The sequence below is a fragment of the Serinus canaria genome, chromosome 2, assembly GCF_022539315.1.
Source record: "Serinus canaria isolate serCan28SL12 chromosome 2, serCan2020, whole genome shotgun sequence".
Classification (NCBI taxonomy): domain Eukaryota; kingdom Metazoa; phylum Chordata; class Aves; order Passeriformes; family Fringillidae; genus Serinus; species Serinus canaria.
Genome location: NC_066315.1, coordinates 57,615,325 through 57,642,518, shown reverse-complemented (window position 1 = coordinate 57,642,518; position 27,194 = coordinate 57,615,325). Strand labels below are relative to the sequence as shown.

General features: G+C 40.0%; 1 protein-coding gene across 2 annotated transcripts in view; it reads left to right on the top strand.

Annotated features, from left to right (window-relative positions):
• The window catches only part of TPPP (tubulin polymerization promoting protein), a 72,545-nt gene that overhangs the window by 25,714 nt on the left and 19,637 nt on the right, over positions 1 to 27,194 (top strand). For both annotated transcript variants that reach the window (XM_009093875.4, XM_030228680.2), the window contains exon 3: positions 18,473 to 18,626. In XM_009093875.4, the coding sequence (XP_009092123.2) occupies positions 18,473 to 18,626 (154 nt within the window). The remainder of the gene's footprint in view (positions 1 to 18,472; positions 18,627 to 27,194) is intronic.

The following is a 27,194-nucleotide window of genomic DNA, read 5'->3' as shown; positions in this document are numbered from 1 at the left end:
CTCAGTTATACAGAATCTCCAGATATACTCATTACAATTCCCAGTGCAGTGCTAATTAACCCTGGATTTAGCTGCTTTGTTATTTTTGAGGTGTTTGTTACTCTCTGTGGGGTGGTGTTTGTTAAACATCTGAATGGAGCTGACAGTGCTGAGAATGGAGGGTTTATCTGACCCAGACCAGTGTGAGGGTAACACAAGAAGCTACTGACTAGAGGGTTATAGAGTAGAGGGTGGGCAGTTCTTACTCATCATCATATGCAGTCTGTATTTCACAAAAAGGTGATAAGTGTTTGCTTCTGCTAGAACAAGTCTCTGTGGTATGGGCTGCTTGAAAAGTGAGGACTGCAGTGTTTACCATCAGCTCTCCCATCACTTTCTGTGCACAGCAGCTACTGCTGCTGCACACTTAAGACAGTTTGTGTTACTAGGGGAACACGAGGAGTCCTATTTTGATACTCCTTTGTGGGCTGTCGTCCTGCAATTTGAAACAGGTAGTACCTTTCTTCCAAATTTAGGCTGTTTACATTTTTTCCTGTCGTGGATGCTGTGTGGAAATAGATGCCTGGAGCATTTGTAATCCAAATGGAGAGCAGCATGTGTCAAAGTGTTTGCATTTGGCGTGGTGCCAACGGAAGGTTTTGTAGGTTTCTAAGCAGTATGCATTGATTAATGTTTTCAGCTCTACAAGGTTTCTAGGGGAGGATGTTTTATTTGATTTTTTTGGCGCCTTTTTAATTTTCAGCAAAAAATTTAACAGGTGAGCTGGTATTCTTAAAAGAGCCTATAAATAGGAAAAATAAGAAAAAGGGAGTAATTTGGCACTTATAGGTTCTGTCTTTTTTTAGTCTAAAGAGCTTTGTAGGTTTAGAGATAGGTTTCAAGTCTAACAGAACAATATACGAAGGTACAGAAAGGTAGTAAAAGAAAATATGTACCTCATACAGTAGCCACTCTACTAGGTGATTGTCCTGTGTATATCCAGAAAAAAAGAATTTTAATTTTAGATGTCAGATGAAAATGGTCGTGAACTAACTGTCTGAGATTTGAGTTCAGGACATTTTTAATGCTAACTGTTAGAGATAATGGAGTGGTGTGAATGGAAATCTAAAATTATTTCTATTAATTGATTAAATAATTTTTCTTCCCAGTAAGTCCTGGTACTAGTTTAAAAAGAACAGTGAAGAATATTCCGTTTAGTAGATCCTTTAGAGAGCCAGTGCATTTGCCATGTGTTGCAGCAATTCATCCTTTATTAAAAAAATATAAATAGCATGATTTTTTTCCAAAACTTGGCAGTAAAATCAAATAGAAATTATTTCCTTACCTTTACAGAAAAGCTGGAGCTGTGCTGTCCTCTTTCAGACAGGTTTCTTTTCTTTCATCGTTTCACCTCAGCTGAGAGTAATGGGAGAGCTTTATGTTATGCTGAAGTGGACGTTGTAGCTGGGAAATCTGTAGAACTAAAATCCACAGAACTAGCTTGACCCTTTTTTTTTTTCAAGACAACAGACTGTTACCTTTTGGGACTCCTCTAACCAGATAGAGAAAGCTATAGAGAGGGTACTAGGCAGTTAAATAAGCTCCTTAATTTTCCTGCTTCTGTACCAAATAGGATGAACTCGGTGTGCTGATTGAACATTCTAGTTTTGAGTATGACTTACAGATCCAGCTGACTGCAGCTTCAGTCAACATTGCCATTCTGAACAATTTTGATAATTCCTTTCCTGATGTAGTTTTGTGTTCTTTGCCCAACAATACACTGTCTCATGCATGCTTGGAAGACTGTTCCTTTTATTTCCCTTTTAGATGCTTCACTGTGTCACCCAGTCATTGGCTTCCTTGTCTTTGAGTACTAATCTGTGAAAGCCGTAGTCCAGGTGGGCAGTGAAGTGGTGGTAACCTGAGATAAACAGGAGAGGTATATAAGAGCAATCAGACTTAAGGACTACCCATGGAGAGCTGGACTTCTTTATTGTTAGGGGCATTGACTTGATATTATTTGACATGACATTTGCTCTTTTTGGAAGTTTTGTGACTCCATTTGTCAAAGCTTTGAGATAAGGACAATGACAAGACAGATTTTCTGGAGACAGTTACCTAGATAATTCAGGCCAAATTTTGATTAGATTTCTATATGTTCTTGTCCCAGGTGTGATCTCTTAATCTTGGAAGAAGTCATTTGCTGAAGAGCACAGCTTCTGCAACATACATAGTAATTTTTAAAGGGGTTACAGTATTGACTAACCTCTCCACAGCATTGTTAATTGTCATATGCTGTTGTTTTTAGAAAATGAAGCATATAGAATGTACCTGGTTTGCATGTACTTAGAAGATTTCTGGCCAGAATTTCTGCTTGTTGTCTTTATTGAGCTCCATTTGAAAATCTGGAGGTTTTTTGAGCTTTGAAGTGTGAGAGGATTTGGCTTCTAATGCCTCTAAGGGGGTGGACACTCTGTAAGTGCTGCAGGTAAGTAGTTTTTGTAGCTGTGATCTCAGAGCTTTGTTTGTGTAGGTATAGGGTAATCTGTAGGTGTAGGATAAGATGCTCAGGAGTGCATAAAACTTTCTTTGATTGTGTTCTACCCTGTGAAACTTTAGGTTATTAAAAGAGAGCATTTGCCTGAAACATTTGCTGTTGAATTCCTGCTGGTTTTGCTGTCCTTTCTGTGAGACGTTAAATAACCATAAATACATCCATCAAGAACTTAAGCTAGTTTAAATTGACTACTTGAGTAAACATTCCTAATATAGAGTGTCTGTAATAAGAAAGACCAACGTGTAAAGCTGCAAAGATGTTTGTCAGTTGTGTGTTTTGGGAGGTTTCAGAGTAGACCTGCACAGGCTGGTACATGCAACACAAAACATAGAGCTGAACTGTGTATATATACATTGTGTTAATCTATTGGGTTTGTACCATCCTATTTTCTTGCAAGAGCCAGTTTGCTTTGTGCTTTACAGGTTGTGAGGATATCCTTGACTTGCTTACGAACAGCATCTACCCTATTGGCAGTGCTGATGGAGAGCGAGACCCCTCTGTGTTGAGTTAGATCCCATGGAAATTCATCAGTGGTCTTCATTCAGAAGATTTTGTACCACAAATAAGTTAGTATATGCCTGGAAAGTAAGACAGTTCTCTGACATGCATTGGGATGAGAGCACAGAAGTCTAATACTAATTGCATCATTAACTCTCCACTATTTAGAAAACTTGCCCTTCTATACAAAACATTGTGGGAATAGATACATTGAGTATTCTTGCACCAGCATGTCAGTGGATGTCAGTTTGGAACAAAACTTTGTTGCTTCTGCTGGTGAAATCATAGGCTTTGAAGAAAACAGTTTTCAGAATTGAGATAGTAATCCAAGAAAAATGAACATGAAGCTTCATTTTCTGAATGTAAGTATCTGAGAGCTGCTGGAGATTGCTAGTGTAAGAATGTACTAATTTGTGTTTGTAGATGAAAGTACCCTTTTGTACAAAGCAAAAATAAGAGGGCAGCAAATCTTACCCAGCATTGGCTCAATACCTTCGTCCAGTAGGTGATGGTCTAAATAAGTCACAGATTTCCAAAAGAGTATATGCTTGCTCTTTATAGTCTCCTCTCTGCCTTCACAATTCATTCCAGTATCTTGTGTCTTTCCAATTGTTCCTTATCATTTTGGTTTGTGATGATGATGTCTGCAGCTAGGTGGGTAAACCTCCATTTATTGTAAACTTTTTGCATGCTTTGAATAGAGAAGTGCGATGTAAATGAGAGAACATCTGTGTTGGTATCAACTGTCATAATTTTCTGCCTTTCTTTTGGGTTGGTTTCAGATGCACATGAGTCAGCACTGTAAAGACTGATATACAGATCTTTAATCCAGGGGAGGTGATAGATCCCCATAGAGAATTGGGTCACTCTCTGTTTATAGCTTTCACAAAGTGCCAAGACGTTATTGGCATGGACTGTTCTGCAGATTCAGTGGCACAACTGAGAGTTCCATTTGGAAAATGTATTCCCCGCTCTGGACACAGAGAGAGAGGATCAGTCTCTCTCACCCAACGAGTCAAAGTGGCTTCTTCTTGAAGCTGGAGGTAGCTTTATTGTAACTACTTGTTTGGCAGGCTTTCTCTTTCTCTAGAATTGGGGGTTTTTTGTGAGGAGATGGATAAAACTCTCTGCTTTGTCTATGTTCAATTATTTTGGTCTCTAAGCTCACAAGCATGCTCTAATTACTTGTGAGGTATACTGGGGCTTCATACAGTTGTTCTTGGTTATGATTAGTAGGGGGATCTTCATTCAGATTGAGGGTTGCATTGTCAATTGCAACAACTTTGTGCTGAGATGAAAAGTGCCTAGAGATTGCTCTTGAGATATGTGAAGTAAGTAGTCAGATGCATTTGCTACTTTTTCCCTAAGCTGTGCAAAGGTAGGTACCTATCTCCCCAAGTTATGGTAAGGATAAAGGCATAGCAGAAGAAGTGATAAAGGCATGGCAGAAGAACTTATTAGAAAATATTCTCTGCATTGGCAGTAGCAGACATATGGATTTGGCTTGTGGATCTGTAGTGGAAAAGAGGCGCTCTCATGTATGAGTATTACTGGGGTTTTGATGCTCTATAATTTAGCCTTAACATTTCCCATCTGCACTTTTTAAAAATAGTATTGTTCTCTTCAAGTGGCTACCTCTTCAAATGCTCTCCTGCTCTCATTTGTAAATTGTTTGAGTCTGTTTTGGCCACAGTCTACCTATTCTTCTGTCTTGCCTTTTGTTTTGTAAAGTGAGAATGCTGCCAATGCAGACAGTTGCATCTCTAATTGCTGTTTCATAAGATGTGAAGATAAGAAGGACATGGGGAGTAGAACATCATTGTGGATGTTGTCATTTTAACATAGAGTGAAATCTCCTTTGCAAGAAACAGACATAGAATGGGAAATTCTCCAAGGTTGCGGATTGTATATTTAGAGCTTTGCTGTCACCATCCAATTTTCCCTTTCATATGGGAAGGCAATCTTCCAGTAGGGGAGAAAAATGCAGTTTCTTCATTATTTCTATTATATTTATTGTTTTCTTTGAAAGAGAAAATGTTTGGTTTCTGCTCTGTGCATAACTGCAGTCTGGATTCTCCTTTTTTGAAGGTTATGATTTGGTCCTTGGCTGTTGGTTATGGCAAACAATTTTATGGCTTTCTTTGCATGTGACCTATGGATATGGACTAACACTGTAGTTTGTTTCTCTTTTTTCACTTGGTGTGTCATTCTTGATTTCACACCTTTCTATCTCCAGCCATGGTCAATGACTCTTACACAGTGAGATCGTGCTGGCGTCAGTTAACACCAGCTGTCTATTTTTGATACTGCCACCTTCTCATATTGCCAGCAAAAAATGTTAGCAGATATACATACATCCATGTTTTCTCTTTGTCATCAGGATCACTGAAACAACCTCTCCCACTAGCACATACTTTTTTACTTAGAGAGTTCCCTATCATTGAGCTGTCACTGGATTCAGAAATTGCTTTTGTGGTTAGATGTGATTTAACATGGAAAACAATCCAACTCCCGGAAATCCTTTGAAAAACTGGAATAGTTCTGTTGTAAAACCATCTGCCAATGATATTTTCTTAGTGAGACAATCTGATAAAACTCTTGGTTTTAAATTCTGTGTAATTAAACTCTAAAGGAAAATTCCACCTTGGATTAGAGGACTGATGCACTGGCTACCATAGCTGCGTTTTAGTAAGCAATGAGTTGCTTACTGCTGAGCTGGCTGCAACTCCCAAATACATGAAGCTGTGTTGCTTTGTGTCATGGTTTGAGCCTGGTGCAATGCCAGTGCTCCCCATGAAAATACTTCTTCCCTGGTATCTGCTGTGAGATGTGATCAGAAATAGAGCAAAGCAGGCTCCAGTTTAGGAATAAAGGGGAAAAACTTTATTAACCTACAACTATAAAAGAAACACACAGAAATCAGGATGAAAACCTTCCAAAAACATTCTTCCTCCCCCTACCAAGTTTCTAATGCATTCACCCCTCAGATCACCCACTCTCAGTCCAGCACCACTCTTCAGATAATCAATTCTCAGTTCATCAAGGAGAGAGGAGTCCCTCTTGCACCATGGGCTTCCCCAGTAAACACAGTTGAAACCTCTTGTGTTTTTATGTCACACGTGGCACCGCCCAGAGAACATTTGCCATCGTGACATCTTCCTTCTATGTCCAGTGCTCTCACCACTGTGCATGGACCAGAGCTGCTTCTAGGGTTTTCCTTTTAAAGGGTGCTTTGCCCAGTTCCAAAAAGAGCACAGTCTCTCACTTTTGGGACACCTGTCCCCCCCCAGATTTCACCCCCTGGGACCAAGGAGTGTCGAGAACAGAGATCATCTTCTTCTTCCCTGAAGACGGAGGGCACCACCACCACCCTCCTCGCCCGTCGTCTCTGTTCACACACCTCCACATCACCGCACTCTCCTGGCTCTGAGCCATTGCCTGCCCCCTAAATGCAGGCTCTGTGTCACAGGAAAAAAATGGTTCTGTCCATGGCTTTACAAGAAAAGTCTAGCCAAAGGCCACTCCATCACCTCCTCCCACCCAAGATTCTTTTCAGCTTCTCTCGTGGCCTATTTCTTTTTATCTATCTCATATCTCATCCCTATCTGTCTTCTCATTCAACTTCAGGAGGAATCAGCATTTGTAAGGTTTCCAGCATCCAAGAAAAGGGTTAAAAGTCTCAGGCTCTGCCTGTCCAGAACTCCCACATTGCCCTGCCAGGCACCTCACCACAACAACACCTCCTCTCCTTCAGTGCTATCAAATTTTCAAGGTGGCACAGACACCAGCTTTCTCTCTCTCTCTCTCTCTCGATGTCTCTCTCGATGTCTCTCAGGTTCCTCCACCCTTCGATCCTGCAGGGGCCTTCACCTCCCCTCTCGGCCCAAGGCCCGGCCTGTGGGCCTACCTCCTCCGGCCGCATGGCTCCTCTCCCCTGCCCAGCTCCGAGCTGGAGCCCCAGAGAGTTTTCCCCGAGAGTTCTCAGCTTTTAACCCCCTGTGTTCTCAGAGGCGTATCCATGTCCTCAGTGGCCAAACCAGGTGCCAATATTCAAATCTGAGCACCTATTAGTTTGACCACAGCATTCCAAAAAACTCACTTCCTCTCAAACTATGACACTTTGTTTAAATTATGTTTCGGAAATAACAATGCAAAACTATATTTGAAAAATATGTGCAATATTTCTTATGTATGATATTAAATAGTATTGTACCTTTCTCACAAAAAACTCACTGAAAACCAGTCTGCAACTGGAAATATTTACTTGGAGGGTAGGGAGGAATGTCCTGGACCTGGTTACCTCAGCTATCACACAGCACTTTCTGAATTTCTTGGCTAAGAAATACAGGTGAACTTCTGTATCCTGGTGCAGAATGGTGAGTAACAAACAGGTGCCATGCCTGAACCATGGAGTGGATATACTGTATATGAATTTAAGGTTGTGTTACTCATCCCTTTTCCTTCATTTTTGTTGTCATCAGCCAGGGACTTATTTTCTTTGTATTGATCAGTGTAATTTCTGAATTTAGATGGAAGTTTTGTCTGAGGCCTCACTGAAACAGGGATCCAGATACCTTTCTCCATAGGAACAAGCAATAAATTGTTCAAGTTTTACTTGTGGTTTTATTTGAGCTTCACAGTAATTTAAAAACATGTCCCCCCAGAATTCACCCTTTGCCTTGCCACCATTGTACTTTGTGTGCTGCTCTGATCTGCATTGGCTCAATGCAGGAAAAATGGCTAAAAAATTTGGTAGTTATTAAATTCCTGTCTGGGAATTAAAAATCCCTCATAATATTAGACATTGTAAGGATAAACAGCTAGACTTTTTGCTGAAACATCACAGTGTCTGAGGAGGAAAATAAGGAAGAAATTCCAGGAAAGTCAGTAGCACATAAAATTAGGGTTTTTGTCTAAATTTTAAGGAAAAACTGAGAGGAGAAAAAGTTTTGATAATATGTTGTGAGATAGAAGCTTGGATGCTCACTGTTGTCCCATAATAAAGAGTTGGATTCAGTTATTATTCTGTCCCTTGTGCAATGGTTTACTTTTAAAGTCCAGTTCAGTTCTCAATGAAAGCATAATTTAAGTTCTAATATCTTGGGACTTAAGGAGTTAAGATCTTACTGTGTCCAGTCCTATTTAATAATGCCATTGTTCTTTGTCCCCCTGAGTTTGAATTTTCTCTAAATCAAGTAAGATGTCATAACCTATAACCATTCAATATCTAGTTCTTAGATATGAAGCTTTTCTGTTCTGGGTCTCATTAATAAAACCAGCACTGTCTTATGTAACTCTGTTGTCTATTGTAAAAATTCCACTTTTTATTCCCCTGTCAAATGTCATGTCCTCTTCTTGGTTAACTGGTCTCATCAAAAAAGTCTTCCCTGTGTGTCAGCTCAGTCAAAACACTGATACTGTATGCAGGGAGAAAGCTGTAAGAAAGGCTACTGGTTACCAAAAGCCTGAGGGTGCTAATATGAAAGTTCATTAGGTTGTGTCTCTTTTCCTATCTCTGAGTGCCATGTATTTATATCAATTCAGGTTAGTAATATAAATGAAGTCCTGAAAAATAGCTAGTAATCTGAAAGCTGTCCTTGCCAATATTTTTCTAGTCATACTTATGAACAATTTTGTATAGTTTCTATGGATTAGCTGCTTGGGATAAAATGCATTCACTTCTGCTTAGAAGATGTTTGGCCATGCAGCGTTGACCCTACTCGTGGTCATGGCTTGTCACAATGTTCTAGAACAGTGTTTGTGTTGGATGTCATTTCATTATACTTTGATTTGTCTCATTTTTAATCAAATGTTTTCAGCACATTTCACACACTAGGTGTGAAAAATAGAGAAGAGAGAAATCAAGAGAGAGAATCAAAATAAAGCCAAATGCTGGTTTGTTTGGTGTTGGTGTTTTTTTTTTTTTTTTTTTGTTCTGGGATGTGAATGAGACATGTCAGCTCACATGGGATTGCTGCTGAGCTGTAGAAGGATGCCTTATCTGTGTATCCTACTTTTCTTTCCCTGGGTTTTCAGGCAGTGTGTTCATGTGCACTGCTTTAACTGGTGGAGGAAGTACAGGTGATGTTGGTTCTTTGCCCTGTCCTCTCAGCTGTAAAGCCTTTGCCTCAAGCCCTGGCACTTCAACAGCAGAGAGAGCTTTTGAAACTGCAGTGGCTGTATCAGCTTTTTCAGCTCTCTCCAGGTAAAATGGTATTGTTATATGTAAAAAGCTTCTTACCACTAGTTTATGTGGTAAGCTCAGCCTGGGGAAGACAGACAGATGAAGTGATTAGCTATTAAGAATGCTTAGTAAATCTTCAACTGTTCTTAACTGCTTTAATTTTTCTATTTGAAGCTGACTTAATGAGCACTGTGACATCATCCTCTTGGATTTTTGTATTTTGGATGTGTTCAGCAGTGTCTCTGGCTGCTGGGCACAGTTACACTGTGGTTAGTTTCTGCTCTCTTCCCCTATGGTCTGTATGTATGCCTAGCCTAGTGCATATCCTTAAGATGACAAGAACCAAAGAAAACAGCAAATAAGTTGAGGCTGCTAGAGAAGAAACAAGCATATATGACAGAAGCCTGATTTTGAGGCACTGTCTTTCTGCTTCAGCACTAGTTTGTCCCCTACCATTTGTATCTAAGACCTGTCTGCAGCCTCTTTTTTGAATTGCTCCTAATTTCCTACATATTTCTGTACTTTGGCCAATATTCCTGCTAGTTTTACTCACCCCTGCCATGTCCTTAAATGTTTTAACTTCTACCCAAATCGTGCTGTCATACGATATCAATCCTTCATACACTCAAGGGATGGATTTCTGTGTTACTGAACATTATCTGCAGGTTGTATGTCATTTATTGGATTCTTTCACAGGAGTTGACAGCATTCTAAGGAGTGATAAAATTATCTTCTATCTGTTGTCTGTGTAATTTGGGTAGAGCCCACAGGATTGACAACCAGAAGATGGAAATCTCCCTTCTATAACAAGGAAAAGCTGAAGTACTCCCAGACTACTGCGTAGCACATGTTTCTATCTTTTTCCAAACTCTGGTCCATGCCTCTCATGGCAAATACACTTGCAAACTCCTTCAATGTAAGTTGGGGCACATGCTTTCTTCAGACCTCACAGAGTTCTCCTAATACTTCCTATCGGTAGCTAACCATTACGTGAATCTTCATTATTAAATGTTCAAATGTAACATTATTTTTATTCTCTTAAGCTGAAGAAGACCTCAAATGAATGTGAAATAATTGGATTCTGCTACTCTGTTTAACTAATTTAATCTATTCCTCTAAGCTGTATATAGCTATCAGACCTACTGTCTGCTTGGACTTTCTCTTTTCCTCATCCTCCGTAAATCCCATTAAATCTCTTTAGCCCCTTTAACTCATTCTGGGATTTGCTTTCTTTTGGAAGCTTTTACTTAGTAATGTTTTTGCCAAGTCATATTCGTTCTCCAGTCCCCCTTTTTTCCCTTCCCAATACTATTTTATCTGATAGGCTCAGAACTGTTTGGTTTGTCTTTTTTTGAATTTCAGATTTTATTTTAAAGGAAATTAATTTTCACCTTGAGTGAAGCACATAGGAAGCACATAGGATAGGAAAAAAAGTCAAGAGGAGACACATGTTAACTCAAGGATCAGAAAACAGAGTTTTCATAAGAGAGGCCTAAAATATTTAAGCTGCCATGAAGTCCAATCCACTGCAGGTTTAGTGAGCCGTTGATGTCCTCTTGCTTCGGATTTTCATTGCTTTCTACTTTTCTTGCTTAGTAGCAGCTGTCCCAGTTTCAGATGCTTAGAATAAACTGGGCATACTCTGCTTTACCCCTGCTCATTAATGAGACAAAAAGCTCCAGGAGGGCCAACTGACCATTCTAGGTTCAGTTCCTGAGTAAATGTTCTGAGGTGTTCTGCCCTTGTGGCCCATTCCCAGAGAGGTTTCTGTTAGTGAAGACAATTAGCAGTGATATAGGGAGAGAATTTTGTACTGCATTTGGCATTGTGCTTGTCTTGTTTTTCTTTCCTAGAAAACTGATAATGGCATTCACTTGTGGTCATGGGGTATATGAAGCCATCTAGTCCAGCTGCTGTACTGTGACTTGGCCAACATGCTATCTATCTTAGAGACAGTAATTGTGAAGGTCATCTGGATGTCTTCGTTGTCAGTCGTACTCTTCCCGTCACAAGAATCCGCTTGTGGTAAATAGCCATGCATTCCAAGGTGCCTGTGTTCCAGAAGTGACCACTACTTTAGCTGAAGATCTCTGTTATAGCTTCTTCCTGGGATCACTTTTTTGAAAATATTGTCAGTGCCTCTTTCCTCACAATTTATCAAATTACTCCTGCTTGTGTCAGCGTACAGAGGTCTAATTTCAGTATCCCAGTTTTACCCATTAATTGGGCAGAAGTCTGATGCAAGGTGATATCTGAAGTTTTGTTACCTTAATTTTGATTTTTTAACCAAATCTCTTTAGAGCTGTTAGTTAGTACAGTGCAAATACCCTGATAGTATTAAAGTAGCTTTCTTCGCTTGTTCATGTATCCTCACCTCTATTTTTAAAATTTATACACAAGCCTGTGCTTTGGGTTAATTATACATTTTTCAGTTTTATTCAAGAAAACCTGGTCTTTTTAATTTTTAAGGGTTTTTTTGCACTATATATCTAAGGGTTTTTTTATTCTGTTCTTGACTGATTCATAGTGAAAACCAGACCTTCACAGGATATCTTTAATACTCCATTAGATTGCAAGGTTTTCCTGGCCTGGTTAGCTGCCTAGGGACCTACCTTTAGTTTGGGACTTCTTGGCTATGAATTGTGCTGATAGCTCAGAAATTCTGAGTTGTGTAAGAGAGGAGAAAGTGAAAATTGTAAACTACAAAAAAAAAAAAAAAATTAACCACCAGACCAGCAGCATAATCTGCTTCTTGGTTACACAGCCTTGGACTTCGTGGTGATAGCATTACAACAGACATTCTTGGAAAAAAATACATCTGTTAGATGAGTGTTGTGTTTTGCAGAGACTTGCAAACAAACCTGTTTTGGTTCAAGGAATTTGAATTTGTATGTGATACCTTATGATTGTCAAGGCGTGCAGTACAAATAACGCTAGCAATTGTTATCGATATACGTTATGTTTATAGACCACATCATGAAGGCTTGGTGTTTTTAGAAATAGCAAGGAAAATAAAGTGTCTGTTCTACTAAACAAAGAGAGGTGAATGCTCTGGGCTGTAACAGTAATAATAATACAGTTGCTGCTGTAAAGTGGAAAGTAGGAAAAATCTTTGTATGAAAATCAGTAAGTTTCAACTGAAGTGAGTTTTTGGTGTTGTGTGTTAAGATAAAAGAGAAACAGCTAAAGTGTGAAGCCAGGGCTGAATGTCATTAGGATATATGCCTTTAGTTAGTCCTTAGGATAAAACGCCTGACTAATGGTCTTGTTCTCAGTGATGATGCCTTTATGTGATTAATTTGAATAATTTTCAGTGTTTACTTGTGATAATTAAGAAATGTTTCAGTATTAGTTAGTAGTTGCCTACATAGATGTGGGAGCAATAGTGGCAAATCAGAAATAGCCTGATCAGGCTTATTGTGCCAGTAAGTCAGAAACTGTGACAAATAGTCTGCTCATGCATTCTCTTGCCAGCTTGGTCCTTCATTCTGTTTTCTGAATGAATGAGACTGCCTTGGAAGGAAATAAATATAGGAAGTACCTGAAGTCCTGTTCTAATTTACAAGAAAAGATGGTGTTGAATTTTATTTGACTGTTCAGTTGATCAGACACCCAAGTCCCTGGTGAATTTAGAATTACAAACAAAACTCCTTCTGTTAGAGTTTATGCAAAAACATTTGTTGGGCTCCCACTTCTAGCTGTAGTGTTTTTAGACCCGTGTCAGACCTGCTATACTCCTTAGACCTTAGATGACAATTTCCACAGCAGAACAGTCCTGGTTATTGTCTCCTGCCATAATCTTGTCTGACATACTAACAAAAATAGAAGCTTCTCTCAGCAATTCTACATTTTCTTTTCTATCTTCAGTGGAAGAAAATAGAAGAGTATCCTATTGTGATGGGAATTTGGGACGACTTTTGGTAGATTGGAGATCACAGCAGGACCTATTAAGTTGTAGACTTTGTTCTATTAACACTAAGCTGTTTTAGTGCTCTGGAGGTAAAGATCTCTAGTACCAGTCAAGGATTTTGTGTATTGGGTATATGGAGTGTAATTGTGTAGCTTTTCAGCTGAAATTGTGGACCACTGTTGATCCAAATAGTATTTGACTCCATGGTATCCATTTGCAGCAGTACACTTTCATATTTAGGAATTTGAGGCACTGTTAGGAGTAATATTTGCAAATGAAAGCTGCATCGCTTGCTGTTCCAGTCTGCTTTGGGCCAATGATTGATACTTTGCACTTTGTTTACTGTGCTGATGTCCAGACACAGAACTGATGCTTTTATGTAGGTGAACTTGGGCTCCCAAGAGGAAGCTGAGGATTTCAAACTTCAGTTCAGAATCTCCCATTACGTAGTAGCCACATGTGGAGAGACTTGTCAAGGAAGGGGGAGTAATGGGAAACTTCCTAAAATTCTTCTGAGTATGTTCATTCTGTTCCCAAATGTAGGCATAGATACAGGAGGCTGTCATTATTGTACCATGAACATGGTTTCCCCCACTGAAGGATGATGCATTACAGTGATTCTGTTTGTTGTAAGAAGCAGAGCTTAAAATAGAATGGTATGTAAGAATGTATCCTTTCTAAACATAAAGGTTTCTTTGTGTCATAATGAAGTATAGGGCTTTAAAAATTTTTATTATTCGTGTCCCTCTTATAGTTTGTTCTTTTCATTGAAGTGGCCAACTTTATGACACCTAGTTTTGTAAAAACCTTTTTCCCCTTGTTTGTTGCTATTTTCCATTTTGTCTTATTTTCTGGTCAGTTTTAGTTTTCATTCTGATGCCTTGATTTAGAATTTTTTTTTTTTCAACATACATAGTTTTTAATCTTTCTATGCTAACTTCTGGAATGCTAAACCCAAGAGATGAGTGTTAAGAGCTGAGTGATCACCCTTGGCATACTTAATTGCAGACAAGTTGTTTGAACTTGTAACACTTGGAAAATGAAAGTGAATATATTTGTTTTGTTATTCCCATGGAAACGAGATATTTATAATGAGCTTCTAAAAACAAGTTACGAATATACACAAAGAAGCTGATTCTTTGTAGCAGTTGCTTAATAAAAAGGAATAAGTTTATTTGGGGGGTTATGGGTTTGGGTTTTTTCCTTAAGTTCATGAGGTCTGAAAAGCTGGTACAAGGAAGGGATTTCCTGAATGTGAACAGGATGTTAAAAATGGGGAAAATAAACTGGGGGTATGACAGCCTTGTGTGTAATGCTGTGTTCATAGTATTATAATTTTTCATACAGTTTGAGTTGGAGGGAGCCTTTTACATGTCATCTAGGTAAACACCACCACCTCGCCCTTCTCCCAGAGAGCAGGGACGTATTGGATGAGACCAGGCTGCTCACAGCCCCATCCAACCTGACCAGGGATGGGCCATCTATCATTTCTCTGGACAGCCGCTTGCAGTTTTTCACCACCCTCCTAAAAATGTCTTCCTTATGTCTAGTCTGAATCTACCCTATTTTAGTTTGCAGCCATTACCTTGTCCTATCACAACAACTCTGCTAAAAAGCCTGCCCCCATCCTTCCTGGTAAGCCCCCTAAAAGCTGCAGCAGGGTCTCCTGGAGCCGTCTCTCCACCAGACTGAAGACCCCCAGCTCTCCCAACTTGTCTTCTTGGCAGAGCTGTTCTTTCTCTCTGATCAGCTCTGTGTTCCTCCTCTGGACTCGCTCCAACAGGTCAGTGTGTTTCCTGTGCTGGGGACCCCTGAGCTGGATGCAGTGCTCCACGAGGGCTCTCAGCACAGCAGAGAAGAATCCCCTCCCACACCCTGCTCCCCTGCTGCTTTTGGTGCAGTCCCGGATTCAGTTGTTGGCTTGCTGGGTTGGGAGTGCTGGCTCATGTCCAATTTTCCATCCAATAGTACTTGCAAGTCATTATCCCTAGGGTGTTTTTGTGGACCTGGATTGGAGAGAGTAGATCAAGGTTCATTGAAAGACTTTTCCTCTGTCATTTCTACCTACTCAGTCAGTGATTTCCTGTACATTCAACCCATGACTGTACAGAGGAGAGGGGAGCATGCTGTTCTAGTTAGTAATCATGATGACAGCAACTGCTCAGAACTCTTCAAGACCTGTCTCTAGGGAGAGGAGGGGTATAGGATTGCTGCTTGATAATTCAGATGCTGGTACATGGCACACATACCAAAAGTGCAAGAAAGTGTTGTGTTCCTAGGGTTTTCCACAAGACTTGGCATATGTTATAGCTGTAGAGTTTTGGAGTTAATTATGATGCTTTACAAGTGGATTTAATAATCTTTTAATACATGGGGGAGCAAGAGGGGATATTTTTGGAGTGTAGAAAAAGATAACAAATATCAAAATGAAATCTGTTTTAATTAGGAAACTGGGATATAGTTGCAAAAATTCCTTCACTCCCAATCTTATTTTTAGCATCACTCTTATTGTTGTTGTTGTCTGGTAAAGAATATCAGCTACGATGCACATTTGTTTCTCTTTCGGGGTGCAATAGTACATTGGTCATGTATGTGTCCATTTTGTGATTTTACCTTAAGCTGAAGGGGAAAAATCCACTCATTTCCTTGCCCCATGTAAGTGACAGGGAAGAGTTGAAATGTGAAAGGTAGCTATACCTGTGTCTTGGACTAAATGTTCTTTGTTCCTCTTGGCAGCCATGTTTATGCATTTTTCCTTTTCATTCATACAGAAAAAGTTATGCTCTTCTACTTAATAAGTGTGCAAGCAGAAATTCTTCATGTGTTAATAATACCCTGAGATCATTTCATTTGTTTAGAGCGTGGCACTAGTAGCGACAAGGTCATGGGTTTGATCACTTAAGGGTGGAACTTGATGATCCTTGTGGGTCCCTTCCAGCTCAGAATAATCTGTGAAAAATAACAAATCGACATGAATTTTGGCCGGTTTTCCTGAAAGTGATAATTTTCTTTCCTACTGCGATGATTCTGACTGATGATCCAAGCTACAGAAAACTGCCTTTGGCAAGGCCTGAATGCTAGGCTTGGCTGTGAGTCTGTAGAGAATTTAGGGCCTTGGGGTGTTGCTATGCTTCAGCAGTGATTGCAGTGATTGACAGTGCTTTCTTTTTCTAAAAGAGAGGCAAAACAAAATGAAGTCTTGACCTCTTGTGCTACTTAAAAGTTCTTGGACTTGTTTCATCAGAAGAGGGATGTTAATCCTATTAATGAGAATCCTGGAGAAATTCCAGGTAGTTAATTGCAGTTTATTCCACCTGTCTTTCTGATTAATGAAATGCTGGATTATATTCTTTATTTCTACTGTCATGATGTTCTTTTACCAGCTAATTCTGAGATACTCCAGCACATGCTTTACCTAAAGCTGACAAGCAGTTGCAAACAGCAGTTTGGCCAAAAAACACATAAAGTTTATTTTGTAGCGGTTGCTGACATTTGGGCTGCATTGAAAATAAAGAATGCTAGTAATGAACAATTATGTAAAAGGTTCCCTTAGTGTTGAATTTTGTTGTGAATAACTGATTTGTCTTTGTTTTAAAAGCCTGGGATAAAATTTCATTTTTGTTTAGTTAATTGAAGTAGGAGTCACTTTCGAACTGTTGGTTGCTAAACCAGAAATCTCATTTCCCCTTTTCATTAGTGGAGGCATCCCCCAGCTGAGAGGGATTTGACCACTGAAGGTGACTAAAAGATCAAAAATAAATCCATGATGTACAGCTGAATTGCTCTTGACAGTGGTCTTTTTGACACTTGAATTAAAATTAGATCTCTGTGTACTGGTTTTCTAGCCCAAGATTTCTGTTGCTGGTGCACAATTTTTCTATCCCAGCATCTATTGTTTATTCCTATATAAACAGCTGTCTCTGTTGAAAGGACTGCTCTGGGTTGTGTGGTGGTGCTTGGTTATTTTTTTCCCCTGATTTGCTTGAAATGTTCTCTAAATTGGCATAAAAATAAATGCTCAAGCAGCAAACAAAACTTGTGTAGTAGCATGTTTCCCAGCAACATGGACTCTCAAATATTACTTAAACTTTGAGGGTTTTGTAATGTAAACATTTTCTGCTTTTGAAGATGGTACTATTTAAGATTTTATCAGCATAACTATCAAAGCATCTTTTTGAAAATGATTCTATTTTATCTGCTAAACTTTAGTTCAAAATGTATGGCTACATTTTGGGGTGTAAATTCTTATTCTAAAAATCAAAGAATCTGTAGTTTACTAATACAGGAAAAGATGTAGTTTGTCTCTTCTGTAACAACTAAAAATAGTTGGTTTTTGTTTAATGTGAGTAAACTCACTGATGCTGTTGCTTCATACCTGAACTTTAAAATGAGGAACACTTATAATAGGTTAATATTAGGGAATTGAGTGGAACACTGCATACTCTGCAACGTTATCTCCTGCCTAAACTGAATATTTTAAAATGCTAGAAAACAGACATGCATTAATCTTCTTTTGGTTAAACATATCACTGCAGTGAATGCTTTGTAAGAGTTCTATCAACTGAAACCTTTGGTGTGATGGGCCAAAAAAGATCTGCAGGAATGACAGTATAAACTGGTGTTTGTAAAGTGTGAATTACCCATTATCAGAATTTGCACCACACACTTGTACAGCAAAATCTATGAGTTTACCAGGGTACTATATAGTGTTTTCTGTGTACATTTAAATGTTTTTTGAAGATGATGGTGTACAAAGGAAAACAGGTATTGAATTTAAATGTGTCATTTAAAAACTTGTCAGTCTTCAATTGAGAAGGAATTTCAAGTTTTTAAATGCTTTTCAGTGGTTTGCTTTACACAACAGCAGAATAATTCTTAATTTATTCGTGAATACATGAATAGTGACTTATAAGTAATATGATAACAAGTTATTCAAAGAGGAATAAAAATAGTAAATAAAAAGACTCACCTAAGATGCTTCAGATCTTGTCTTATACATGCAGGCATTATAAGTGATCAACCAAATGAGTCTGTATTTAATTTGATGAGCTGCAGGCACTTTGACAGTAGACCCAGTCGCTTTATTTCCTCTTTATTTCTGAACATTCATCAAGGGAAGTCTGTGAAGTGCTATCCTACTGACGTACATATAAAAATAAAGTGATATTCTTGAGATATGTTTTATTTGACGCCATAAATGGGCTGCATGGGCTTTCCTGTTCTGTTGCAGTTTTCTGTTGTTCACTGTGGTAAACTGAAACCATTCTGCTATTCTTTATTCTGCATTCTGAAATGCTTTTTGTGCTCTCTTGTAATTTCTCTCAATTGCTGTGTGTTTCAACAGGGGAAAGTCTGTAAGAACTATTACTTTTGAGCAGTTTAAGGAAGCTCTTCAAGAACTCTCCAAGAAGCGATTTAAAGGCAAAAGTGATGAGGAAGCACTTCAAGAAATGTATAAACTAATTGAAGGAAAAGGCCCAGGTTTAACTGGAGTAACGGTATGTTGCTGGTCTAATGGACAGATTGTTTCTACCTGTCCCTTGTTCTATTGCAGTGTTGATTTGTTCACCATTTCCCTCCACAATCCACAAATCCAATTTCTCTGTGAGCCCGAAGGCAGCAATTGCAAAGCAGAATTGGAGCAAAGACCGTGCAACAACTGAGTATTGTGCTACTGTGTGTTCTTGTGTGGCACTGTCATTGCTCCTTCTAGGAATTGTACCACCATGTAGTAGCACATCAGGAGTATCCTGAGCTCTTGTGCATGCTTAGAACAATGAAATGTTCTTGAAGAGTGGTGTATCCAAATCAAAAGAAGTGTAGTAGCATTAGAGCCTCAATAAAAGCTTTTAAGATGTTTTGTGAAATACCAAAAAGCAAAGGCATCTTAAAATGCATTCAATTACACCATGTGAATCCCAGGGCAGTGGAAATCTGGGAATAATTATCATGTGGTCTGGTCTTTGTTTCTTGTTTGTTCCAAGTCTGTCAGAGTTATAATGTTCTTTCTTTTTCATTTTCAAATACTGGTTTTAAGTGTTGTATGTGAAAAGGGAGCTATAATGCATATTGTACATAAGCTTGGTTGTCCTTTTGGATGCCCAGGCTAGGCAAGCTTTTATCCAGTATTTTAGAAGATACTGGAGTGTTTACTATTAGCTTGAATAGTTCTGTCAGTTCATCTGCTTAAAATTTGTGATCATTCTGAATTTTGCCTGTAAAGCTGCGAATGAAAATATAATCTTTTCAGAAACTGGTTCTCTACAAATGATCGGGGTAAACATCAAGTGAAAAGATCTCTTTTGAGTTGTAAAATAAATCAGCTTTATGCAAGATTTTATTTTATTGCTCTTCTATTCTCATTTAAAACAAGTGGTAATTTTGATACAGATTTAAAACTTGAACCTTCCTTTTTGTTCTTCACTTACCTTAATAAATTTGAATAACTTCCTCATCTGTTCAGGGATTCTTCCTTCAAATTGTGTACATTCTTCTAGGCCTCACTCCTGATTCCATTTTTGGTATTTCAACAGGCAGACATTGAAATGAGCAGTGCTGCTACTAAAGGAATAGTCTCTTTCTGTGTGGGGTGTGTGGATGAGAGAGCTTTGCAGATGCAAAGTAGTATCACATGGGTTCAGCAGAGGTATAGGAGTGTGCCAGCAGCAGGGGGAGAAAGAGCGGAGGGGAATGAGCCAGAGATATGAGGCTTGGCTGTTCAACATGTGCTGTTCTGGGGAGAGTTGAGAAGTTGAGGAAGGGGGATCAGAATATCTTCTTCTGCTGCCTGGAAAAGTAAGGGGTAGGAGGCAGAGCTTAAAAAGGAGGGAGATTGCAGGCTGGGAGTGTATGCGTGTGTGTATGTAAAACCAAATTTCATGTTTGTTTTCTCATGCTAATTCAGTTCCTGGATGGTAAAAAAGACCCACCAACTTGGCAATTAAAGACATTAAAATAAATAAATGAATACATGGCCGCTCTCCTCCTGCAACCCAGGCTTGCAGATATGAATTCTCTATGCAAGCTCTTAATGCTTTGTTTACTTTGGGAAGTCAATATTGTGGAAATTTTAAGTTGTGCTGCTTTCTGTATGGTTAGATAAAGTTACATTAAGCTTTTCTTAAAAGTTCTAAGGTAAATCAGTCATGCATGTAGTGTGTGCCCTGCTCTGTAAAACTCTGCTATAGGTCATGTGGATTTGGTTCAGGTCTCAGACAGAAAACTTTATGTGACTACTGACACATTACTCTAAATATATTGGGAAAGGAGTTGAAAATATTATTAAGTGAAGCTTGTGGATAAGAGTACTTCAGCAGCACATGGGGAATTTTGTGTCTTAGCTTCTTCTCATGTTCTGTGCTGGGTATTTTGGGGAGGTAGGGGGCAGGGGCAGTATGTGTGGACTAAATGGCAGCCTGGCGAAAGCACTCCTTCAGCAGGACAGTTGGAAAGTTTACCTTCACATCAGACAATGAGGGTTTTAGTGCATGTTGGGATAGAAGTGATAGAAGATTTTTTATCTTCTGTTTATTTTTTCTTCTCCTTCAGAATGTCATAGATTTACAAAAATCCCTGCTTGCTGTTGATGTGGTTGAGAAGGCTCAGCAGCCAGACATTGAAACCAAGTGAATTTTAGGCTGCTTTCTAATCTGGGAACAGAGCATATATAATTGACTTTGTCACAGAGGAAGAAAAACACAGGAAAGTGATATGGGTTAATGAAGCCTTTGATATGGGTTAATGAAGCCTAATGAGTGGCTTTATTAGCTCACTTGGTGGTGATCTCTCAATAGACTATACAGTACAGGTCGTGTAACTTTGGCAGCTTGTAAACAGAGATGTAAATGAATTCTGGGGCCTTTTAGTTGTCCTCATTCCTACACAAAGTTTACAAAGAGCAAAACTGAGGTTCTTTCTTTTCCTGTACCAAGAGCTGTGTGCCATAACAATGCTGACGTGGTACTTGTGGAAAACGCAAGCTACACAAGGTGTAGGAGGAAGGAGTAACAGCTGAAGACCAAGTGGACAGAGACTATTGAGATAGAAAAGGCTGAAAGCTTGTGGCTTCTGGCAACAAAAAGTCACAGATCTGCTCCACCTGCAGCTGTTCAATTTCAGAATACATGTAGTATCTTAGGCACTGGTGAGGATCAACAAGACCCATCAGTCAGCTGAACCTGAATTTAGTGTTCACACAAAAAGGGGGAAATGAGTGATAATGTTGACCAGCACTATCTCACACTGTGAGAACAGACAGGTTCTTTTAAGAATCCTTGCTTGAATGAATCCTTGGCTGGCCACAGATTTGTAGTTATATCAGGTGTGAGCTGTCTATTAGTGAAAGTCTGGAAAGGAGTTGAATGAACAGTCACAGAAAATTTTGCCATCCCAAATATCTAATGTGCAATTACACTTCCCATTTCCATAATGGGTGACACTATACTCTGGCAACAGTGCTGTACCATGAGTCAGGAGTAATGGGTACCAGTCACAGAGAATTCCTGGAGATTCTTGTGGATGGTCAGGGCATGTATTTTCTGATCTCACCTGATGTCTCAGGAGTTTTATTGCTTGGTAGGTGCCAGGATCTGGGATTGTTGCAGATGCACGGCCAAATTTGTCCAGCCTCCTGACATGGACCTCTTCTTTCTTTTTCTCTTCCTTATGGGTACCCAGAGTACTGCTCTGGAGGTAACCTGGCACATATAAAGGGGAACTACAGAGGTTTAGGGATGAGGGTGATGGGTAAGGAGCTGAGATCTTGTTTTGCCAATCCCGGGAGGAGGAAAGATTGGGTAGAAGTGGACTGTATGGCTTCTCTTGAAGATGGGGCTTTGGCTTCTACGACCAAGGAAATGTGGGCTACTCAGCATGCATGGAATAAATCTAACAAGGTAAAAACAAGAGTATCTTTACAAACTAAGCTTACTTATATGCTGAGGAGACTATTAGACTGGGTATGGAAGGTTGCCATAGCCTGAAGATGAAAGATCATAAGGGGCAGAGCAGATATGTTTAGGTGACAAGCCTGACAAGGGAGGTTTTTGCCCTTCTATAAATGCAGCAGGACATGGGGTCAGTCTCTAACACCTGCACACAAAAGCATGTAGTATGGGGAAAGCAGGGCACATTAGTGGCAGAGATGTGATTCACTGGGATTGTGCAGGTGTGTTAACACAGCTCTTCTGACTGGAGTGCTGCACTGGATAAATAGAGGCTTTTCAGGAAATACATGAAAAAAATGAGGAAGAGGGATGGTAGTCTATGTAAAGGCTTATGTTGACGGCATCTAGCTTTGGACCAAGTCTTGTTAAAGACTGGCTGTAACATTAAATTAAAGAAGGATTCAGAAATACCCTCACTGAAAAAAGGCTCTATAATATATTTCCCTTTCTGTTTTGTCTTCACCACCAACAAGAATGAAAAACTCCTCAGAGAAGTGTTGGCACACTGTTTTTGCAGGAGATCGTATTAATCAGGCTGCTAGATCCCATGAGTTGGGATTGTGCAGTGACTTGGACTGTTGAAGTGCTGGAGAACGGGAGTTAAGGGGATAATCTTAGAGAGGAGGACAGGAAAGGGTCTCTTGTAGCTGCCAAATAACACCTTATCTGCTCTCACAGCTGGACTTTACATGGTCTTCTCTTGCTGGAGCTAGCCCTGGGTCGGGCAGATTTATGTGAATTTGTTGCTGTAAGTGGTGTCACATATAAGGCACCTTTTGGATGTCTTGTCAATCTCTGCTGGACTCCTAATAAGTGAGAGGTTCATGTATGTATATAGAATTAGGACTTGCAGTGCTATATCATCTGAATGGCATTATTGGGAACCACTCCATTGAACATTCTCACCAGGATGAGTTAAAATGATGTTACTTTGTGGCATTGCTGAAGTGGAGTTGCTTATCATTTACTTTTGTGTGGGTGTGTGTGTGCAAAGGAACAGGAATGAAATCCAAATTTTATTTGAAGCTTGATCTCTCTTTCTGACTTTCTGCAGACTTCTAATGCATGTGCATGTATTCCCATGAATTTAAAACAAAGTAAATACAGTTTTGGTATGGAGTTCTGGTACAACAACACCCACACCCCCAAAAAGGGCAGACTTTCCCTTTGAAATTCTTTTTTCCATGTTGCACTCATTTTTCGTTTCTTATTTTTACAAAGGTTGTGGATATTACCAGCAGACCAATAATTTTCAAAACCTTGCTGAGACTATGAATGTTGTTGCTGATTCTGCAGGCTCCCAGAACATTTTAATTGCATAAAGAAATCTCCATGGCAACTTTTTCTAGGAGGATGTGCTGTTGGATGGTGAAGTTTTATGGTTGAAGGAGCAAATGTTGGAAAGCATTCCATTTCAGCGAGGAAAGCTGGCTGCAGCTGACAGTGTAGCCAGGAGTGCTGTGGCTAAGGTGTTTGTGGTGAGGAGTAAGAGGAGCAGCTCACCCACTGCCTGTCAGCAGTGTTTGTGGCAGTGCAGGCACTCCCAGCACGGCCAGTCCCTCAGCAGGCAGGGACTGTTTCTGTGCTATCTGGGCATTTGTAACTGAGGAAGGAAAACCAAGCAGCAAACCCAACTGCAGGTTTTGGATCATTTAGTTTCTGCCTAAGGTGTGGAGCAGCTTTAAATCAAGCCGGAATCTTTGTCAGCTATGGCCAGGGTGGAAAATAGCTCGAGGCAAAGTTGTTTGAGTGGAGCCAAGAGTTCATTGAGAAAGCCAGGGCACTCGGTGTCTGTTTGGAAGGTGAGATGTTCCTGATGTCCAGTAGGTTTTCCCGGTGCTTTTCCTTCCCAGAAGTGGTTGTGGAGAGCCTTTTGGGATGGTGCCATGCTGTGTGCAGAGCTGCCCAGCGCAGAGTTGCCGCAAGCCTGGCAGGGCTGTGGTGCTGCAGGAGTGAGCCCTGTGCAGGTGCAGGAGTGTGTGCTGCACTGCCCTGCTCGTGGAGCCCTTTGCACTGTGCTGGGTGCAAAGCTTTTGTGACATTGGCTTGGGTTTTGAACCGTGAGCTTTGAGGAAGGGATGGGAATGTGTGCTGACAGAAAATGAGGAGCGCTACCCTGGCAGCACGGAATTGTCTTTCCTCTTCTTTGGCTCAGCTTTGTTCTGGAGGGAGAAGTGTTGAAAGTGTGGGAAATCTTCCAGTCTCACACTGTTACCTTATTTTTGTGATTGTGGCTTCACTAGCTTCATGTGATGCTTCTAGCCTTTTGACACAAGAGTTGATTTTGTGGGGTCTTTTGAGTCCATAAAAGTCATAGTTTTCCTGGTGCAAACATGCCAAGCCAGTGCAGCTGCAGAGCTTTCAGTTCATATATTTTTCTTTGGCAAACTGCCATATACTTCTGTGCTACAGTAGACCAAATTCAAGTTCTTGACTTCTGTGCTCTCATTTCCTTTTTTTTCAGTTTCCTTCTGGAACTAATTCAAATTCTTGAATATAGTGAAATGGATTGCGTTGCTTGCTCTGTAAACTGGTCCTTGATTCTTTAGTTATCTTGACGTAGCAAACAAAATCTGTGTAAGTTTGCAGTGTTGTCTTCCTCAACAGAGGGCAAGGGAGGAATGTGGCATTTGTTAAGGCTTCCAGAGTTTAAAGACAACAGCTTTCACTTCCTGTCTTTGGTATGAAGGCTGCTTCAGACAGAAGTTGCACTATTGGTAATAGGGAATTTGGATGACATCTTGGATTGTTTTGGTTTTTTTACTTACCTGCAGTGTGGTCAGACCCTGGAACAAGTTGCCCATGGAGGGGGCTTTTGAGGGGTTCAGGACTTGACTGGAGAAGTTTCTATATAAGCCTCTTTGAGCTTTGCTGTGAGCAGGGCCTTATGCTGGATAAAGACTCATATGCAAAGGTTCTTTCCAACCTAAATTGTTCTGTGACTTAGTCATTTTAAGTTTTGGTAATCCTCAGGAACAGAGAATCCCCCACTCTTTCCAGGCTTGACCAACCACAGTGGTGAAAAATTCTCATGTGACTAGTTGGAATTTCATGTCTTCCAAATCATGCCCATTATTGTTTACTTCTAAACTGTTTCTGTTTCTAATATAACCACTCTGTTGAGGACAGGAATATGATTTGTCTCTCCCTTTTTATTTCTGAGTCAATAGAAACGTGTTTTATACAAACACATTCCCATCATCTTTTCCATGTATGTCACATGCTCAAGCCCCTTGCTATCTTAGCAGCACTTCTTTGTAGACACCAAAGTGAGGAAAAATACTGAATTTCTAAGAAAAAATGCACAAAAAAATTAATAAACTCGATTTGGAGCACTAAATGATTATGTTTGATTCTGTTGTGCTAGGTAGAACTTTCTTCCTAAGACAAAGTTTTTTTAAAATAAAATATTTAAGTTCATGGGCGCTTTCTGTAATATGCAAACTTTGTGTTTGACTGTATGTGCAAATAAGAGATGGAAAATGAAGGCTTCTATGGTCTCAGGAAAAAAAAAAAGAGGAGATTGGCCCCAAGGACTTTATTTCCTTTAGAATAATGTAGAGAGATTATATAACTTACTCTAGATAGTAAACAGTTCAAGCAGAATTGCTGTATGACAGGGCAGAATCATTTGTGTGTGATTCATTGTGAAAAAGAAGGGAGAATAGTAACTTGCTGTTGTGGAAACTCTTCTCATCCAGCCCTTTGTGCTCTTCACTGTATTTCTTCTACATTTTTCTTTATTTAAGAAGGATGGTCAGCTTTCTCCCCCCCACCCCTCACTTTTTTTATTTGCCTCCCCATACCCTTGTGCAATAATGAGCGGATAGGTTGTAGAGAATGAGCTCACAGCCACCCTTTCAATTGGTTTTGCCTTTTGCTCCATACCCAGTTTAATCTGCATAGTTGGTTTTGTTCAGAAATGGAATAAAACCATTTTGATAAGAACAGTTGGTTGCACATTCGGTTTATAGAGGCTGTTCACTAAAAATAAGTCATTAGCTTATAGAAGAATCTTTATGGATAAACATTTCAAGTTAAGACACTGAAAGTAATGGTACAGCTAGTCCTAGAAATCATATCCAGGCACATGAAGGAGACGAAAGTCATCAGGAGTAATCAGCATGGTTGATCACCAAGGGAGAGTTGTGCTTGACTGACCTGTAAACTTCTACAATTAAATGACTGCCCAACTAGACACGGGAAGAAGGGAGTAGTACATCTACCCAGGCTTCAGTAAGGCCTTTGATGTGGTCTCTTACAAGAGTCTCATAGCCCCTCTAGCTGGTGCTGTAGTGGCTGGATGGGCAGACACTGAAGGGGATTGAAAACAGGCTGAATGGTTGGGTCCTGAGGGTATTGATGAACACTGCAAAGTCTAGTTGGAGGCTGGAAAACAGTGGTGTACCCCAGGGGTCCATACTGAGTTGAGTCCTGTTAACATCTTCATTAATCATCTTCATGATAGGGTGTGGTATATTTTCAGTGTGTTTGCTGATGACACAGAGCTGGGAGGAGTGGCTGATAGGTCATCCACATGGGATGGCTGCTACCCAGAGGGACCTCACAGGCTGGAGATCTGGGCTCACAGGAACTTCAGCAAGCTCACAAGTAGTGCAAAATCCTGCAGATGGTAAGGAAGAGCCCCACTCATCAGCACGTGCAGGGCGCCATGCAGATGGAAAGGAGATTGGTTGAAATGGACCTGGGAGCGCTCATGGACACAAAGCTGAACGTGAATCGGAGAGGTGTTCTTGCTGTATGAAATGTTACTGGTATCTCAGCTGCACTACAAGTATTGCCAAGCAAACAGGGTGCTCCTTCCCCTCTGCTCAGCACTGGTGAAATCTCTGAAGTTCTAGGCTTGCTGGAGAAGACTGATTAGCTGCTGGAGAGAGTCCAGAAAAGGGCTGTTAAGGTGATGGAAGGACTGGAGCATATCTCCTGTGAGGAAAGGCTGAGGGAGCTGGGACTGTGTAATCTGGAGAAGAGAAAGCTCAAGGGTGAATCCCATATCCATGTATGTAAATACCTGAAGGGAAGGTGCAAAGATGATGGAGCAAGGCTTTTTTCAGTAGTGCTCTGTCACAGGACTTTTCTAAGATTCTGTGATATATAGTA